Below are 21,137 nucleotides of genomic sequence, written 5' to 3'. Positions count from 1 at the left end.
AGAATTCCTTTATCCTGGTTTAGCTTACTGGACACAATGAGAACTTAATTACCAGCCAAAACCCCAAAACACCCCAGAAACTAACAAAAAAAAAAGCCATCACTACCCACAAAACTAAACCCCCAGCTGTCTTTTCTACTTCAAAAAGTTGTAAATTACTTGCATTTCAATTTTACCTGCCACAGTCTGGATGTAAAATTTCCTTATTCTAATGGCTATAAAAGTTCTGAATAGTATATATAAAACAGAAGTAATGATAAAAAGACAGTTAAAACCCACTATACTTTTCTACCCCAAGTAAAAACTGCACAAGTTATATTGTGATTAGAAGTATAGCTATGAATTTTACAAATTTTAGAGAACACAGTATATGAAACTGAGACACAATCACATTCTCATCTGATGACAACTCTCACATTTTCTCAACACGAAACCATTCCAATGCATTTTTAAGGAGCATATTCATCAATTTTGTAGCACAGACTCTTATTTAATTCTGACTTCCCTATTAGAGCAATTTTATCTTTTAAACTCAGCCTATTCTACAGGGGGAAAAAAGCAGAGCTGCCAATAATTCCACCAGTTCAACAAATTAGAAAAACCCTCACTAAAAGCAATTAGTTACCACACAGAAATTAAAGTTGATTAGAATACTTCTTATGGGTACTGAGATATTTTCATTAAAGACTTTGTGACTGCAATTACTATAAAATAATTTAAAACAAAGAAAATACACAAATAAAAATAAATAGAATTAAAATTTTAATTCAAAATAGAGACATGCTAACCTAATATTCTGTTGATGCTTGCAAATACATTGATGCTTTGTTGGCGAAGAACCACAGTGCTTGTGTGACGCAGGTAAAAGGATCAAAAACTCAGAAGTTAAAGGACCATAGGCCATAAGGAAGACAAATATTTATCAAAGAGAAATTCAAACTGGGTAGTACCCTATACTTGCCCACTTCCAGCTGCAGTGTACAAAAGAGGAAGCGTCTCTACTTGAATTCACACAACCAAATAGCAAAGCTTTACTTTGTTGGGGAGTGGGATTAGAAAAAAATGAATTGACTTCAAATATCCAAACACAAGCTATTGAATCATCACCTTGTGCCATTAAACGTGGTGATTTTCTCGGTGACGTGACTGATGTTTCTTCACAACGGCTCCTCAAATTCCTGTTAGGTGAAACAAGTTCATCGTCATCAATGGTGTCATTACCACTCTCTTTAACTCCTTCTTCGTCCATATCATCAAGGCCAATAACTGGAAAAAAAACACAAAACAACAAACAAGAAAGAGGCTAAAACTTAAAATGATCAAAAAACATTGCAGCTATAATGCTAAGCAAGACAGGGGGACAGGGAAAAATAAATAAACTGGCCATTTAAAAACAAACAAAAGGAGGGGAAAATGAAGAAAGGCAAGGCAGAAAATTCCCATCTGAGGCAGTTTCAGTGTAGAAGAAGCTATCACCCAAAGCATAAAATTTCTGTAGGTAGTCCTTACAGCTTTTTGGTGGACTCACATTTTTATTGGGGTTTTTTTGCCACAGGAAGGTCCCCAGTCTTAGAGGATCAGCTGTTCCTCACTGTCCCTTCCCACCTAAGAAAAAGTGAAGAAAGGTAAACAGCAGAAAGAGCTGATCCAGAAGCGTAAAGAGTTTAAAATCATGTTTTGTCTCAGGATACAATTTTAATTCTCTAAGTCCCACCCACACCACATCTGCATCTGCAATCCCTTTTTCTGAAACAGCACTGAGTGCAGCATGCACTAGTCTCCCAGTAGAGTCAGAGAACATTGTCATATTCCTATCCTCCACTAACCTGAGAAGGATCCCAGAGGTTGCTCCTGCAAATACGTTTCCTAACAGGCAGTCAGGCCACTGTACCAGCCATTCTCCTCACTTTCTCTAAGTCTGGTTCTGCAATGGTAGCCTCTCCTATCCCAAGATCCTATGTGTGATTAATGAATCCTGGTCCCTGTGGGATGCGAAATTTGTGAGATCAAGCCAAACACCCAAGTGATTTTACAACGCGTGTAGGAGGGGATGACAAATAAAACACAGACTTCAGAAAACCACGTGTGCCTGTTTTTCACTATTCAGGCACCTACCTAGAAGCATTTGAGATAAACTAACTCTCACAGCAGAAATAGGATATCTAAAAATTTCTAACAATTCCTTACTTAAAACTGATGAAATAAAAAAAGAATTATCTTAGAAATCAAAATAAGCAAGAAGTGAATAAAAATTTAAAAATTGTTAGAACTTTTAGACCATCTCAGAAAAATCTATAAATTCCTGCTCCTTTTCATGTCTGATGTTACTGACCACAAAAAAAAAAAAAAGCAGCAGCCTTTGTGAATGCACTACAATAGTGACCATACTTTTAAATTTAAGCTGTAAAAGAGTGCTAAAGCCAAAGAGTGATGATAATCAAGTCTATCAAAACTGTAAATCGTTCCAGAATCACCTGGCATGAAAGCTACAAGTTTCTTGAGCTGACAATTTATTGTTACTCTTCTAATTTTCACCATAATTTCTAGTTACTGCACCGCATACGTTAGTCTAAAGGAAAAGCTTGTTTCCAGATATTATTGGCAGCTTTTGCTTTCCAATCCACAGAGCCACCTTTACGCCCATGCGTACATACGTATGTAGCTGTCACACACAAGCTGCAGAGGACTGATAAGGCTGCTCTTATTCTGCTCATCCAAATGTTCCGTAATCACTCACTCGCTATAAGCTACATTCTGGCAAAAAGATGACACCATAACTGCCCTGTTAGACTATTTCCCCAAAAATACCTGTCACTGGCCATTGTCCAAGATGGAAAACGGAATGTGAGGGACCCTCACCCTAACTCCAGCTGCCCATTCTTGTGTTCTCAGCAACTACATCCTCGCAACAGCTCTGTACTTTGGTATTACTGTTCTCATTAAAGAGCATTCCTAGGAACTGTAGAACTGGCATTGGGAACAGACTGTGACAAAGCAGACTCCTTTCATGTCCTCTTCTCTTTCTGCAACGTAGAACTGAACTATTAAGCTGCTGAAGACAACATGACAAAAACTACTTGGACAACTTCTGAAACAGCTCTGGAACAGATTTCAGGGCTGCCACTACAGCCTTGGATTTTAAGGTGCTCTTAAGTTAGAGTCTACACACCTTCCTTTATTAGTAACAAAAGGGACACATTCAGTCTACTATTGACAGACAGTTTGAAATATTAGAATTAAAGTATTTTCATACTTACAAGACTCTGTGCTGTAGCTTTAATTTTACAGAGGAATTTGAAGCACAGAATCTTGCTAATTTCAAACCACCTGAGCTATAACTCGGCTAGTACAGCCCCATGAGGCCCCGGGATGAGGAACATTCGACACAGACCCTGCTGGGAAGAGAAAAAGTGACAGAGAATAGTAATAGATACAGAAGAGATTAAGAAATTAAATTATGAAAGAAAAGGGGAGGTAGAGAAACAGCACTGGAAAGAACAAAACAACAAAAGCGAAACCAGGCAGAAATAAAAAAGATATACAGATGATCTTAGTAATAAATATCTAAATATTATCCCAGTAATAAAGACAGAAATTAAGACAGAAGGATGAAAGATACAAGAAAGGAAAAAATGAAGAAAAAAAAATCACCAGTGTACAACCGAACAAACTGCAAATAAGGAAAGTGTAAGTCATGTTCAACATATTCATATGGGAAGAGGCACCACTGGCCTTCAACTTCATCATTTGAGTCTCTCCATTACCTGTAAAGTATCTAAATTTCTAAACTACTGTGCTGTGCTATTGATTCATCTTTATATATGTCATACAGTAACAGGATAACTTACAATAAAAACTTTACTTGCAAACTTAAAGTAAAATTTCCCATGCATTAAAAGGAAAGTGTGACCATTCTTTAATTCTTCAGCAGCGTAAAATTCAGGAAAACAGCCTTAGCTGCTTTGCAAACAGGAGAGAAGCAGAAGAAAATATCCATAAAAATATAATCAAAAATCTTTGAAATTTACAAATATTTACTAATGTAAGTCTTCCTTTTATTATCTTCAGCCAAAATTAGACAGAAATACTTAAGTTTTTGACACACTGCTCAAGGTAAACCTCAAGTGTAGAAGTAAGTTTTTCTTCTGAAGATGTTATCCCTGATTTTCTTTAGCTTAGCGACCCACATGGAACAGAACTCCAGCGCTGCTGCTAACGCTACATCCACCTGAATCCTGCCAACAAGCAGGACAGAGTAAGTCCATGGTGGATTCCATATTTTGATTCTACAAGCATCATAAATCACATGGAAATGAACACTTTAAAACTTCTGCTACATTATATGTAAATATATAACATTATGCTTCAATGCAAAGAACAGTAACAATCTAAAGCAGCAACTAACAGACATCTAGGTAAGCCTTAAGAAAAGCTAATAACGTCTAGTAAAGCAATGAAACACTGAAATATTGACACTGAAAAAACACTACTGTCAAGACTGTAAATGAAGATGGTATATTTTATAAGAAACCTTTTTTCCTATTGCTATTTGTGATGCATATGTTCAAGCAACAGAATTAAAAATGGTTTTTCTTAGGAAAAAAAAATATTTTCCATAGAAATGAGGTCACTGATGATAAAACTTATGCAAGAAAACACCAAATTCCAACTGTTTTACAAATGTTTTCCCATAAGCCTGTAACCCATTTCACTGAGAATTTGCTTACAAGTACTTAGTACTGACTGCCCAGTGCAAGAAAAGAATCACAGTAAGCAATGTGTGAAATAGTATATATATACACTTCTACTCTCCATTAGTCTCTAAATTGTAAAAAGGGATTTTTCCTGGTTTTAGAACAAAACCATATTAAAACAATTTGGAATTAATAAACTTAATAGGGCATATATCTTCACAGAGGACTGAATCTCCATTTAAAAAATAAACATGGGGCTACATCACATGGCTACTGATTTATGGTTCTTTAGCAACAGAAGCCTATTACTTTGGAAATAAAGAGTAGTAAAGGACAAATGTCAACAACAAAGTAAAAACACAGCATCAAACCAACCAGTTTAAAACAAATGAAGTTATTTTATTAAGAAAAGAACCTTTAGATGAGCTCTGTGATTCATAACTACATAAACTATCTTGCAAATCCTATTACAGATCCAACCTCTCTCCAGCCATAAAACTCCATAAAATTGATCCAAGGAATAAATAACTAAAGTCTTCAGAAGGACCTAAAATGGGTAAAGTTGGCAGTCTGCTAGCTACATATAGAAACACATGCAAAATAAACATTCTCCAGGTTCTTAATACAATGTCAATATAGTAAATTTGAATTTTATACAGGAAAGTTACTACCTTGGTCACAAGACATTGTGCAACTGTTCACATGGACAGCATGGAGGAAAGAACGCATTAAAGAGGTAAGAAAACTGAAAGAAACAACTGCGCAGACCCAATTCTGGGTTGCAATCTGAAGCTTACATTCAGAATTACTTCATATGCAGGATGAAAAATACACATACATTTGGCTTTAGCAAAAGGAGCCTGGAATGGCTAACACAGCCACACAGGACACTAGCTAAAGACAAGAAGTATTTGTAGTCAGAAAAATTGATTTGTCTCCAGAGATTCAGTAGGTGACCATAATTTTAGCAGAAGTAATGCTGCTTTCAACAATACTCATGAAAACATAGGCTGAAACTAGGAAGAACTGACTGCACTTGGGGAAAGCACTTTCCCAGCAGCAATCCAGTGGGACAGGAAAAAAAGGGCAATTAAAAAGATGCTCCTAACAGTCTTTGTACACTCTTACAGAGCCAATCTTCCTCATCATTTATAAGAAAAATCTGCTTTGATAAACATACCCATAAACTAAACTGGTTAAATGTTTGATTGTATTATGAATTCCATAAATGTCTCCAAACTCTATGCAATTCAAATTGCATTCCCTCTATTACATGTATAATAGATCAAATTGCCCCAGTAAATTACATACTGAACAGCTACAAAACTCATGTCAGCTGAGAAATACCAATTTAGTATGAATGCTGGTCGTTTAGTTCACTGGTGTGCGACCAGCCTGACCTGCTATGCTCACAAGCTTATAAAACTAGAGGATAATCTTCCAGCATGAACTCCTAGCAAGAAATAACAGAAAAAAAAAAAAAAAAAAGAAGACTTGCCACTAGGGCACCATCCAAAGCTGAAAACAGGTGTTACTCTCAAGAGTTATGTCATGTCCTAAGCTTCACAATTTCTACTTCTAATGAAGGAATTGCTCATAATGGAAAAAAAAAAAGCAACCCCAAACCCACATTTCCACACCCACCCACACCACCCAAACATGAAAGATATCCTAGAGCTGTACTACGTAATGTACCCTCCTGTATCGCTCATTCAGTTTTTGAAAGAATAGCCACCTGACCACAGTGATCAACAGAAACACAAGAAACACATAGGAGATGACACTGGACACTTCTTTTTCAAGAACTTTGGTTTCATTTAATTCTCAAAAGCCCTATCTTGTCAAGTTCTGTCCTTTAACTAAAAAGAGAGCAGTTATACCAGCTTCCCCTATCAATGCCAGGTCTTTCTGTGAATACCTACTTCAGGACAGTAAATGGCCTCCATTACTGCTAAGATGCTATGGGCTGCAGTTAAAAATATCTGTGAATATTTTGCAGCTTGATTTACTGAAGTAACAGAAAACTTCCTAACTGTGCTATAAGAGCAGCAATCCACTCAGTCTAACTCCACAAACCAGCAACATCTTTAAATATTACAGTCACTCTTCACAAAAGCATCCTAAAAGGATTTCAGCATAATATCTGTTAATACGACCCATGCCCTTTCCAGATGGTGAAAGGGTCATAAAGAGTTACTTCTACCTCTGCTCAAAGGTATTAACAAAATGACCTGCAAAGATACAGAATGGCTTGGGTTGATAGGGACCTTAAAGATCATCTAGTTCCAACACTCCTGCCATGGGCAGGGACACCTCCCACTAGACCAGGTTGCACAAGACTCCACCCAACCTGACCTTGAACACCTCTATTGATGGAGTATCCACAATGTCCCTGGGCAACCTGTTCTAGCGTCTCACCACCCTCATAGTGAAAAACCACTTGCAGATCTCTAATCATAATCTACCTTCTTTCACTTGGAAGCCGTTACTTCTCATCCTGTCACTACAAGGCCTCAATCTTTGTGTCTTCTCCAAAAATTAACTGTTCAATCAAGGCCGAACAAGACAACCCCAATTCTATTACTCAGTGTCAATTTCAGAGCAAGCTTACAGCACAACGACCAACAATTTCATGTAACTGAAAAAAAATATAGATCTGTCAGCACAAACAGTATTCAGGCCAAGATATGAACATGGCACTGCTTTACTGGTACTGATATAGTTCTTCCAATCAACAGACAGGCAACAGGCATCCATTTTTAGGCTCCTTGCTATTTGTCATGCACCAGTACTAAAACTGTGAGATGCACCCTCAGTAAGTCTGGGGAAGAGTGACTGGAAAGCTGCCCAGCAGAAAAGAACCTGGGGGCTCCAGCTGACAGCCAGCTGAACATTAGCCAGCAGCGTGGCCAGGTAGCCAAGAAGGCAATTGGCATCCTGGCTTGTATTAGAAATAGTGTTGCCAGCAGAAGCAGGGACATGATTGTCCCCCTGCACTTGGTGCTGGTGAGGTTGCACCTCAAATACTGTATTCAGTTTTGAGTCACTCGTTCCAAGGACATTGAGGGGCTGCAGCATGTTCAAAGAAGGGTAACAAAACTGGTGAAAGGTCTAGAGAACAAATCTTATAAGAAGCAGCTGAGGGAACTGGAGTTGTTTAACCTGAAGAAAAGGAGACCGAGGGGAAATCTTATCACCTTCTACTGCGACCTGAAAGGAGGTTGTAACGAGGTGGGGGTTGATGTGTTCTCCCAAAGTAGTAAGCAACAGGACTAGAGAGAAGGGGCTCAAGGTGCACTGGGGAGGTGTAAATCGGATATTAGGAAAAGTTTCTTCACAGACAGAAAGGGTGTTCCAGTTATTCATGGAGCAGCAAGAATGATAAATCTGCCTTTTCTGTCCCTCTGAACTAATTTCCCTGATCATTTTCCTCCTTTTCTTAAACTTCCTGTGGTCTAGGTACGGGTTATGCAAAATACCATTCTAAGGTTTAAAATAAATTGTGGTAAATAAGTTTGTGCCTTTGAAAAAATGAACTCTTCACTTTGGTGTCAAGGTTTAGGGTCACGTTTGTCCACTGGACTTAAAACAGACACCCTCTATTAACCCTTCTCCCAAATGAGAAAAAAAAGGGAATAAAAGAGGGAGACTTATGGATTAGAAAACTGAAGTATCTTTAATGAAAGTAATAATAATAAAATGGAATATATACACATAGATACAAATCCAGTACCAAACCCAAGCCCTGTGATGGCAATTACATCACCATCACCCATGACGCTGTGGAGCAGGCCCTGGGAGAAATTCCAGACTGGACTCAGTAGCAGATGGGAACAAGATTCAGGAGCTGGATTCTGGAAGTGGATTCTGGAACAGATGGGTTGGGATTGAAGGCAGAACAGACAGAGCCCTCCTCGAACACTGGCCATTGAAGAAGAGAGCTTGACCCTAATGATCTCTCAGCTTTATACTGAATGACGTACATGGGATGGAAAACCTTGTTGGTCAGTTTAGGGTGACCTGTCCTGTCTGCTCCTCCCCACAGGTTCAGCCTTTTACTTCCTGGACCCCCAACGTGGCACACAAGATTTAGCAGTGACCTTGATCTGCACAGGACCAAGTGTAAGTAAGTGCTTCTCCACACACCAACCCTTGGCAGTAACTCTAAACATGGAGCATTATCACTGCTAGCAGACACTGTGAAAATACATCATTAACTTCAGAGAGTGCAGTTAGAAGAGACAAAGCTGAAAAGTAAAAGACTGCACAGAATTAGTTCTGTTCTACCTCAAACCAGGACATTTGGGAATTAAATCAAGAGTGTAGGAGACACCACCACCTATCATTTTAGTATTTCCTAGGTTTTGCCCTGCTTAACTTGAATAGGTCATAATAAATGTACCTAAAATTAGTAAAATCTCACTGCAAATACTTTTTTTAGGTACACTTCTAACCCTAGCAAAAGGCTACAGAAGAGCCAATAACCAGCCATTTTGTTACATACTGCTAAATGCACTACAGAATAAATTCAGTGAGATCCTGGGGGTGGGGGGTGGGGAGGAAGAACTCAAAGTATCAGTATAAAGCAAACTATCAATTCTGTATGACACACCAATGGTGATGTAGCTCTAAGGATACACAACAGGCAAGTCTTGTGGGGCAAATGAGGCTTTTTTCTTTTGTAGACAAATTGATATTGGTGTAGAGATAAGGTTTCATGCACAGTGTCTGGAAAAAGCAGCCTTCGTATGAGTGAGTCTTACGAGGAGTACCATGACCTTGCACAACTGCCAGATTACATGAGCTGCGTTAGATCATGAACAGTTCCAGACAAACCAAACAAATCATGAGCTATATGAATACATAAAAAAGACAGACAAGCAAAGAACTTTGTTTCAAACTGATAAACATTATTCTAAACAAAAACTATAAATACATACTGTGTCCCTGTCTGAGGATATGGACAGTTCTTATCAAGACCTACAAAGAACAAGCAAAAGCAAGAACATTTCATGTCCTTTTGGATACCTACTACATTGGTTCCAAACGGCATGGTTTAAATTACTGACTGAAATGTGGCTCTGTTCTTGCTTTCAGATTTATAAACAAAACATTAAACTCTTGAACTCGGCATAAATCAAATCTGTTGAGTCCCTTAGTCTGCAGATAGCCTGAAATAGCAGCCCCTAAGTAATAAGTGAGCTAACTCATTTTTAATGGACCTTAAAAATTGTGATTATTTAAGTATCAACAGTATTCATTATTGTACCGCTGATCACTTTTAGGAGAAATGTGCCAAAAATCCCCTAAAAGTCTTCCCGTAACTGCCAAAATATCCATCTGTAGCCTATGACTTAATTAAAAATTTTAAATGGAATACAGTTTTACTGGAGGATGCACAGGATGCAGTGTGAAACAACAACCTGCATCACTGTTTTACTGGAAGGAAATAAAATATTTACAGAGGAGGAATTTGGTTAGCCACCTACTTTGTATAGTCTTATGCACATTAAGAGTGATATAATTTTGTTTGGTGAATTACAGACAAAAACATACAAGTATATCAGCTACAGCAAAAATAAACAAAAACATTACGGATGGCCTGAAATAATATTCTCCTGAAGTAGTGAAAAGATCAGATATCTTGTTTTAGCTTTGTAATTCAATTTTTCATCGCCTCAGTCAATAACTTCTTCGGTTTACATATTGTAATACCATGCAATTTAGTGGAGATGACAATTTTGTTGTCTGCCTTGACTTCAGCACAGCTTCTGACACTGTCTCCCATAACATCCTCACAGGGGAGCTCAGGAAGTGTGGGTTACATGAGTGGACAGTGAGGTGGATTGACAAATGGCTAAACAATAGAGCTCAGAGGGCGTGAACTCAACAAAGATCAGCACCAGTGCAGTTTAGCTGGAGGCCTGTACCTAGCAAAGTTCCCCAGGGGTCAGTACTGAGTCCAGTCCCGCTCAACGTCTTCATCAATGCCCTGGATGAAGGGATCGAGTGCACCCTCAGCAAGTTTGCTGATACAAAACTGGGAGGAGTGGCTGACACACCAGAAGGCTGTGCTGCCATTCAGCAAGACCTGGGCAGAGGGAAACCTAATGAAGTTCATCAAGGGCAAGCGTAGAGTCCTGCACCTGGGAAGGAAAAACCCCACACACCAGCACAAGTTAGGGGTTGACCTACTGGAAAGCAGCTCCATGGAGAAGGACCTGGGAATCCTGATGGACAAGTTAACCATGACCCAGCAATATGCCCTTGTGGCCAAGAGTATCCTGGGGTGCATTAAGAAGTGTGACCAGCAGGTTGCAGGAGGTTCTCCTCCCTCTTTTCCCTCCACTCTGCCCTAGTGAGGCCACATTTGGAGTACTGTGTCCATTTCTGGGCTCCCCAGTTCAAAGGAGACAGCACAAGGGAGGGCTATGAAGACGATGAGGGGACTGGGACATCTCTCTTATGAGAGACCTGGGGCTGTTTAGTGCAGAGGAAAGAAGGCTGAGAGGGGATTTTATCAATGTTTATAAATACCTGAAGGGTGGGTGTCAAGAGAATGGGGCCAGTCTCTTTTCAGTGGTGCCCTGTGATAGGACGAGGGCAATGGGCATAAACTGGAACACACGAAGTTCCACCTTAACATCAGGAAAAACTTATTTACTGTGTGGGTGACAGAGGCCTGGAACAGGCTTCACAGAGAGGTTGTGAAGTCTCCTTCTCTGGAGACATTCAAAACCTGCCTCGAGGTATTCCTGTGTAACCTGCCCTATGTGAACCTGCTTTAGCAGCAGGTTGGACTAGATGATCTCCAGAGGTCCCTTCCAACCCCTACCATTCTGTGATTCTGATTCAGTCTGTTAGTAGAAACAAAACACATATCAGTAAAGTATCAAGATTCTCAGAAATAGTTCATCGAAGTTACTACAAAAATTTAAGTGTTGATCTAATCACACTTATCTACAATATTTTTCAGTAATGAACCTAACATTATTTTTTTAAACGTCCAGTCAAATAAAAAAACTATTAAGCATACAGTTTTGTCTCTTACACTAAATTCAGTGCAATTCTTCCAACTATTCATCAAACATTTTAGTCACTGGATTACCTTTTCTTTCTTTTATATTTTTTTTCTTTTTTATCTTCCAAAACTACTCCATAACTTCTAAGATTATCTTTATTTAAAACTTGCTCTAAATTAGTTCCAAATTAGGTGTTTCCAACCAGTAAAATAATAATTGTATTATCATTCCAGAGTTTTGTTTAAAGCAAACCAAAGCAAAATACCCACAACCTGATATCAAGTCAGTACCTACAAGGCCTAGTACAAACAGAGTAACTCTGAGGTTGGAACAGTAATTCGTACAATTCTCATGCTCCTACTACTACTCCAAAATTCTTATTTTTTTTGAAGACAACTAGCAATTTCATTGATCAGGCATAGCACATATACTGAACAAATCATGACTAATAGGGAATAACTGTACTCATAATGTACAAATAATGTACTCATGACAAAGCCTAAATTATTTCTGATCCAGACTAAAAGCCTTCCTCTACTGTTATGTGACAAGGCTAAAAAGAACTGCACATAGGTTACATGCCAGGCACGTAAACAGTGCAACAAAAAGGGCAGGCAGGAGACATGAATCCCAAATTATTATTTCTACATTACAAAAAAAGGGCTGGTACTAGAGTATAACTGTATTTTAAATCGTAATCTTAAAAAATTGTAAGATTTACCTGTTGAACAAGGCATCTGGAAATTGGGATCATTGCTATCCAAAACAGGCAAACAGAACTGGGCACTTGCAGATCCTAGCATAGGATCCTTATCGCTGAGCATGTTCTTCAGCGAATCCTCTAAGACATTTTGACTTGTACTAAAGTCCTCACAGACTTCATTCTCCAGGTTGGATCCTAGAAACAAGGCATCATCTAAGTGTTCAGTAGGAATTAAATGGTTAAATGTATCAACTATATCCATGAAGACTCCTGTGTCTTTCAGCCCTATAGAAAGACAAGAAAAATACCATAAGAAAATAAGCTACAAATTGTAAAACACCTAAGAAAACAGCAAATTGTTTTGCCTGTTGTGTTTTATAAAGAATGCTTAAGGTATTCTAGAATTGTAACCAAAACAACTGAAACCAACCAACCACAACAACAAAAAAAAACCCTTATAACTTCCTATGCCCACTCCATATCTAAAAAACAATCCTCTAACTGATTATTTTTAAAAGAAATCCCATGCTAAGTTAATATAAACTCTGCAGTCAGCATCACAATGCTGCCACTTCTTCAGAGTGTAACAAGGGTAACTAGAACATCTCCTAAAATTTGTTTAAACCTTAACCAACCCAGGAGACACTAGAGAGAACGGGTAATCCAAAACAAGTGAACTTCATTAGCAGCACTATGAGTGCACACTGAATGCACATCTTTCTTCACCTCCAAATGTAAGCATCAGCTTCCATTAACATCAATGTAACAGAGAAGGCTAAAGAGTCTGTCATACTAGGCCCAAAATTGAGCAGGACTGTATTTCTGTTCATAAAGAAAATACAAAAGTACTTCATAGCAAGTATACTGTTTTTAAGCAGGAAGGCGTCACCCTATTATTATTCACCTATCATTACATTCAGTAAATGACGTAAATTTTATATGAAAATCTGACCTCAATCAAGTACATGAGAATTCTGAGCTGGCTTTAAAAGGGCCAGGAGTCTTTTAGAAACTTAGGTTTTACCTAAACTTCTTTAAAAGTGAAAGCACTGTATTCAAAGACAGCACCTACACTGTACAAGAAGAGACTCCCTATTTTCTACACCACTTTGTGATAGAGCAGCAATGCAACCACTGCCGCAGAGACTCAACTCAAGAATATATGACCACATAATGCAAAAGGAAAATAGTCTGCAATGTTCTTCTTCACAAGCTTAGCAAAAGCACATACTTAAGAGTGGAGAGAGATAATTACAATAAATATGGTCACAGAGGCAAGGAAAATGAAGTAGTGTAGCAGCAGTGTCTCCCTTGATCTGGCATACAGGAAAGTCTGGGAGGCCACTTTTGGCACACAGAGAGCTGTTCAAGCCTTTAGAAAGAGACAAGACACAAACTCTCCTGCTCTTTCCTTCGTCATCCTCCTCCCACACACTAGACAAGATTATTTTTTTATTTTTTTTTTACGAACACATTAATTAAAGGAAAATGAGAAGTGAGATTCACATTTTATAGTGTTTGCATTCCTTCTAGATGCCTATTCCAGCAATCTGCCACTAAATAAATCCAGCACCTACTCATGCTTACTAGAACATTAAGAATGCTTCCTTATACACATTAATGGGACATTTCTGTTTAGCAATCAGCAGGGAAGATCTGAGTCATACACATGTAAGAGCCCTGCTACAATTTCAACCCTATTTATGCAACTTATTTCATTTCACAATTTTACAAAAACTACAGATGAGCATATTTTTTTTTTATTATTATTATTTTTATTTTTTTTTTTTTTTTTTTTAAAGAAAAACAAGTCTTTCTTCCTTCTCCCATAGGAGGCGGCTCAGAAGAAAAGAATGATCAGGTATGGCACTATGCCTTTGCAGAGCATGGTGTCTTTACAGTATCTCCACACGAACCAGAACAAAACAGTCCAATACACAAGGTCCTACTGACCAGCCAGCAAGAAGCAAAGTCGGGTCAGATCAGGTGCATTTAGCAAGTAGGTAACAGCCTTACAACAGCAAGTGTGTCATAATCTGAAAGCTCCCTCACAAAAACTGGGCTATTTTTATCAAGCAAAGCAGTGCATCTACATATACACCAAGAGCAGTCCACATTCTTTTCACAGTTCAGAAAACAATTTCCAAATCTGGCAACAAATAAAGCAGCTAACTAACAGGGAAAGTGCTATGCTCCACTGTATAATCAAATTTTATTATGCTGTGTAGTTACAACGATCTGATACTATACCAGAAAAAAAATACCAAAGCTGCAGTAGCTCAAAGTAAGAAAATATTATAAATGCTGCAACACAGTACTTTAGAACACCCTCCAGTAATGGCAGTTTTTTTCATATTAGCATCACACAAGCACAAAAGTAACACACAGGATAAAATGATGGGGAACTCTGACACTAACAAGTGCCAATGACCTCCAATAGAACACTCATCAATTACCATGAGAAACCTTTCCTACCCAAAATTCAAGAGTGGCAGGGTCTTTGAACGCATTTACAATAACATACCTCGAATTTTTTTTTCTGGATAGGAGGGGAACCTGAGTGTTAACTGTCACACAAACATTGCTGTTAGCAAAGCAGTGCTGACCACTTCATTAAGAGCATTGTTAAGCACCAAAGCTCGAGCAGAATGTTCCAAAAATCACTGCTGACAGAAATTAACCTGTCTTCATCAATGTGATGAAAAAAGACACCTAAAGTTCTGCAAGACTACCATGCAGCCTATTCAGAACTAACATCACTACAAAATAACTGTGAAAGCAACTCTACGTGCAATGGCCACAGCTACCTCCAACACCTAACTAGCTAATAGGGTCAGTTCAAGAGGAATTTTATTGAAAGCTTTATTTCTGGAACATGGAGTTATGATCAGGTGTAAGTTCTATCCAAATTTTGCGTGAAAAAGTCATTGTAAGGATATAAACAAAGTCATTTTGCATAAAAATACTACCACCATAAAATCTAAGATTAAAGAATTTGTTCTATCCTTTTAAAAATAGAATGATTGACCCAGTAAGGTACATTAAATCAAAATATTGCTTTACATGGTTCAAGAAAGCATTGCTCAATTGTTTGCATAACCTGTACAGCACCAAGTTTAGAAAATTATGTCTAGCTTTACCAGATTAACTGTCACATGAAGTGTAGACTCTGTGGAATCAAAGATACACTTCACACTAAATAAAAAAAAAAAAAACCACACCCAAAAATCTTCCTTGCACAATACCTAAAGTGCATTAATTATCAACTATTTATTTTGCATTTGAAATACTTTGACACCAGAAAAAAAAGCCAGAGGTATAGATAAAAACACAGTTAAGTTTTTCATGGTCACATATTTCCAAAGATAACTCCAGCAGCTCCAAGGAGGAATGTATTGTTCCTCTGGAACACAGCTGTGTCCTCCTTATGAACCCTAAAGGCCCGTGGCTTGGCATCACTCACAGCAAAGGGCACATACCAAGCATACTCCCATCACACAATTATTCAAAAGTGTTTTTCCACAATGTAGTTAATCAATCAGAGGCAACAGAATATAAGAAGTCTCATGTATGGAGAACCAGTGAGAACAGGAGCATTCACTAATGAGGCAAAGGAGCAAATCACACAAGAAGTCCCAGGCAAGTTCAACCTGGACAGGTGTGAAACTTCTCCCACCTGCTGGCTCCCAGAGGCACATCAGGGTGCACACTGGGACTGCTACAGCACACAGGCAGCAAGATAAGGGACCAAGGGCTCAGCGAGATCTGACCATCAAGAAAACAAAGGTACAGACAGCATTCTCCCCAATAAAGTACATTTCTCTTACACTTTTGCGACTGATTTGTTTCAGTCAGCCCCCCCTGAGACAACAGGAGCTCAGAGAAGTAACCCAGCAACCAAAACCTTCCATCATTAAGTGACCTTTCACTAAAACCAACCCTGTTGAAGAGAAAAAGCACAGCAGTTAAACAGTACTTGGCAGAATTCCTTCCACATTATGTTTACCATAAAATCTCTTCATGCTCTCAGCATCATTTTCTTTGAGTCTTCCAGCTTAAAAACTTAATTTCTTCAGTTGTTGAATTAGTTTAATTAAACTAGGTATGTCATAACATTGCCTCATATCCCAACAAATACTGATATCAAATAAACGTGCTGTAGGATCTGATATGGCAGATTTTTATCTTGTCCCCATTTACTGCTTTTTTATTACATCTATAGCAGCTCTAAATGATTTTGCAAAATTAAAAGATAAATAGCCAGAATGATCACTTCCTAAAGAAAGAAGCAAATCTCAAAGAAATGTATCCCTTCAAACTAAACTTGAAGAACGAAGACTAATACAAAAGATACCACACATCTTTAAGGTTTTTCATTGTTTAGTTCGTCTGTGAAAGGGGCAGAAAAATTACTTCAATCCCTGTTGCACTGTTTTCTTATTGGAACAGAACAAAACAGTTTAGTGGACATATCCAACTGCATCAGCGTGTCCCTACCACCTTATTTCAAATTCACCTCAAGCAGAGGCAATAATAAACTGTAGTATTCCTACACCATTTATTTTACTAAGCAAAAGTCAGGTTTCAGACTTTTACATAACATTCTTTGTAGTTACTGTCTCGCCTCCCCCCTCTGCCCAGGGAGTGACTTTCATATATTTCTTCACATTTTAAACTTGACTTTCACATGTTAGCTTACATTTGAAACCTTATAATATAGAAGTTCCTGTTTGTTTGTTTAAAGATAGTCAATTTAAAAAGAAATCTGGTTTATGAAAGTCCTCAGAAGTTAGACTTCAGAAAAATAAAATATTTCTACAAAGAAATTTAACCAAAAAAAAAAAGCCTAAATTTGGAACAAGGAAGGGGAAAAAATCTGAAGGAACCTAACCCACACTGCTTATTTATTATACTCTAAATCCTAGATGTTGAAGGTCCTATCTACTTTATTGACGAAACTGAATCAGGGAGTCTGAAGCTACTGAAGACAGCATAGTAACATTCCAATTAATTCCATTTCATCTATGTATGTTTCTGAACAGTGTCTGTCACTTCCAATGCACTGAATTCATCTAATGCTTTTAAAAGCTTTTGTCAATGTAGTTATTGACTGGACTATGTTGGAAACATTGCAACACTCAAAATATAAAGACTTAGTCTCTGGGCCTGCTAACGCCTTCCTTCAGCTTACCCAGGCCAAATGGCTGGACACAAGGACTAGTCATAACAACAGCAAAAGGCTGCATGAAAGAAGACAATCCATACTATATTTATTTCTTCAAATAGTAGGAATAAATGCTGGTCAGAAAAGCATACAAAAGGAACAGAGCTGTTTGGAAGAACAGCACCTTGCATGTCAAATCAAATGGGAAAAGCTGACTCAGCAGTGTCACAGAGGACTCCAACAAGAAGTAACAGTAACTGACAAAAACTTTTCAGCAAAAGAGGGAAACTGCACCTTAACTGAGGTGAAATCAGCTAGCAACACAGGCTAGCAACGATTGCCTGAACCATTGGATAACCACTGTACCTAAAAAGATCATTCGAGGTATCAAATGTCTATCCTTGTTCACTGGAGCTATGACATCAGACCACCTCATGAGCAAATTGATACCTTGACACTCACAAGCCATCTGCCAATCAATGCTGCTTCAAAGTGCTGATGCTGAGCACAGGCAACTTTTAGTACTACACTCACACTTCCCCCCATACAAAACTTTGAACTTGAAGGCCACAAGCACTTAAAATCAAAGCTAAGCTACCATATGCCCATGTTTTAAACCCTAGAAGCTGAGCTCCTTCTTACAGCATTTACGGTCAACACAGCAAACACCAGAGCTGAGACCCAGGTCCTCTGCAGTAACAGATCTTGGCCAACAAAACTCACAGTTTAAACATGTCATGGGATAGGAAAGGAAATCAATACCAGACAGTGCATCAGTGGCAGAGTTGATAAGAAAACCTCAACTTTACAACTCTCATGCCAATGCACTTTCTACTCTGGTTCACACTAGCTCGAATCTCATCATCTAGGGCAGTCTTGAAGAATTAAGTTAACTGACAAAGCATCTTTGACACAACAAGCAGCATATGAATTCCAGTATAGCCACAAAAACATGTTTGGAACTGTTAAAAGAGAATTTCAGTGTCCCTTTTCAAAAAAAAGGATACAACACTTGGATAGAATATGGTTTGCTGAGCTTTGGCCTTTGAACATAATCAGATTTGATTTTTCTCATTTACCCATCTCTCTGTCAATAGGACACTGTCAAAGGCCTGCCTAACAGCAACACATACTCAACAGTTTTATTTGAAAAAACATCAATATTGCTGTAAAGGAGACCCAGGTACACTAACAAAGCTGTATGCCAGAAACACCAACCCATCTGTATCCATACACCACCTGTTCCCTTATTTAAATTCCCTATTTATTACTTTAATCCCTCATTTAAAATTAAAGATCTAGCTCTCAGTGACACCAAAACCAAAGCCCTGCCACACATCAAAGGAATGTAAAACTGAGCATTTCTCTCCATCTTAACCAGCTCCTCTACACTATTTGTTTCCCTCACCCTAAAGTCTTCAGACACCAACTGACCCAAATCTTATCACCCTGCTACTGAATTCTCAATAGCCTGACACGTCAAATAACCACATCACAAATTCTATCTATAATGTGAGGGTATATGCTGCTCCCCTCACTGAAAGAGAAGACCCCTTACTACTTGGTATCATGGTATTTGGAAGAAGAGCAGAGAGCTCAGGATATTTTCTTTATTAAGCCTTCACTATCCCAAAAAATTATATCCACCAGCCAGAACTGTGCCTCACTTCAGTAAACAAGAATAAAAAGTGAATTTCAAACAAATTACTTAATTAGAAGACAAAGAAATGCACAAAAAGTACACAGAAACCTTTTCTTAATCATACAAGATTAAACTATTGTATCACAGAAAATGAATTTAACAGTTGTCTTTCAAAGAGTAATCACTGCTCAAAAAAACAAACAAACAAAAACAAACACCAACAACATTCCTCACCCTCACTTTACAGCTAGAAGAGGCACATAGTGCTGCACTAGATGTCGTGTTCTGTCACAAAAACATCTTTACATCGTGAAATCTTTCAAATGTATGTTGTAAAGTACACTGTTCTCCTTTGCTGGACTGTCCCATCAATGAATATTCTTAGATATCCCAAAAATTAATCATAATCAAATAGTACACATCATTTTACTCATCTCCCCGTCACTGCAGGTACCTCTAGAATCTATAAACTCGCTACCAAGAGATATTTCCCTGAAAAGAAAAAAACAAGGACAGATTATTTTTCCATCAGTGTTTCTGTGCTCTTCAACTCTTCTCCACCCCCAGGCTCCTTCAAGTTTCACATATTTTCAGCTTGAACATAGTATAAACGTTAAGCTGTGTAACAGGTTATGCTGATTGTTTTCCAGTCACCCCAGATAACTACTTAATTTATAATACCTTCTGAATTTGTCAGTATCTCTCTTATAGTTCGTTTGGACCACACATTAGAACCAGTTCTTTTAAGAAAGTTAGAAGCTTAATGGCCAAGCCTCATGCAGCTTTCCACAGAAATACACCATCCGTCATATACCTATATTGACACCACTTTGGCGAATGTCACAAGCTGTGCTTTTCACTTTCTGCTGCTATATGAAGAACATTCTTACTCCAGTTTAGAGGTCTTTTGTCATTGCTATTTCATAGTATTAACTTTAAGAAATACTCTCTCGCCATAAAAGTTTCTGACATAATATGCTTGAATGTCAATAAAAAATGCATGAAAGTTTATTGTTTCCTACAAACACTTTATCTCCCCTTTGTGTTTTTTAAGGCTTAGATTTAACAATATTTAAGTTGGCCAGGAAAAATTAATTTCTTAAAAGTACAAACTTCCATTAATAAAAAGCTAAAAAAACCTTTTGTACTACACACATCAGGTCAGCTCTTCGCACATGAGTAGTATTTACTCCATGAGACAGAGACCTTCTAAAAAGAGGAGGTCATAGAATTCTGACAGATAAGAATAACAGCCTTTTTAGAGCTTTTGCTTTCTTAGAAACACCTCACCACTTTGTTGAGTTATTTCAGTTAGCTATACTGAATTAGACGTAGTCAAGACGGTTTGTAGTCAGGTGCCTTTTCAGCGGCTTGAAATTCCAGAGTTTGCAAATGTAAAAAGCACATGAAAACTAAATAACTGAGTAACAGGCAATTACAGCTGGAAAAAAAAAAAATCTAAATGATCTGAACTCCATAGCTTTAAAGATTATGCATAAAAGTAACTATAAAAGTTAAATAGAGATGCTACCTGGTAAAGCAAAAAGACAAGCGAATACCAGTTTCAGTGTGGGCTACACACCAAACATTAACACCTGTCAAAGTTAAATTATCCCAATAAATATAAAATCCGGGTTTTCAAGATGTCCCTTACAATGTGTCCCAAACCTTAACAGATTAAATAATTAAACAAACCATGATTTAGTGGTGTTAAAGAGATGCCACACGTTTACCACCTTTACATTTATCCCTACAATATTTCCGCTGTTTAGTGACATTAGCACCCATTTTTATACAAGCAAGTGTATAGAGATTACATAGTGGACTAACAGCTACATTGCCAGAGTTTGGGGTCAGGGCCACCCCCAGAACCATAACACATGGTCTCTAGTAAACCCCTTCCCCCCCCTCA

The 21,137-nt window shown here is 38.0% G+C and overlaps 1 protein-coding gene across 1 annotated transcript in view; it reads right to left on the bottom strand.

The window, feature by feature from the left end:
• PHF3 (PHD finger protein 3) overlaps positions 1-12,681 on the bottom strand; it is a 41,566-nt gene extending 28,885 nt beyond the window's left edge. The window contains exons 1-2 of the mRNA XM_008947101.1: positions 12,438-12,681; positions 1,108-1,266 (exon numbers count right to left, since the gene is read on the bottom strand). Coding sequence (XP_008945349.1) covers positions 1,108-1,266; positions 12,438-12,681 — 403 coding nt within the window. The remainder of the gene's footprint in view (positions 1-1,107; positions 1,267-12,437) is intronic.
• Positions 12,682-21,137: the final 8,456 nt, after the last annotated feature.

The sequence above is a fragment of the Merops nubicus genome, unplaced genomic scaffold, assembly GCF_000691845.1.
Source record: "Merops nubicus isolate BGI_N331 unplaced genomic scaffold, ASM69184v1 scaffold3009, whole genome shotgun sequence".
Classification (NCBI taxonomy): domain Eukaryota; kingdom Metazoa; phylum Chordata; class Aves; order Coraciiformes; family Meropidae; genus Merops; species Merops nubicus.
This window is presented reverse-complemented; position numbering and strand designations above follow the sequence as displayed.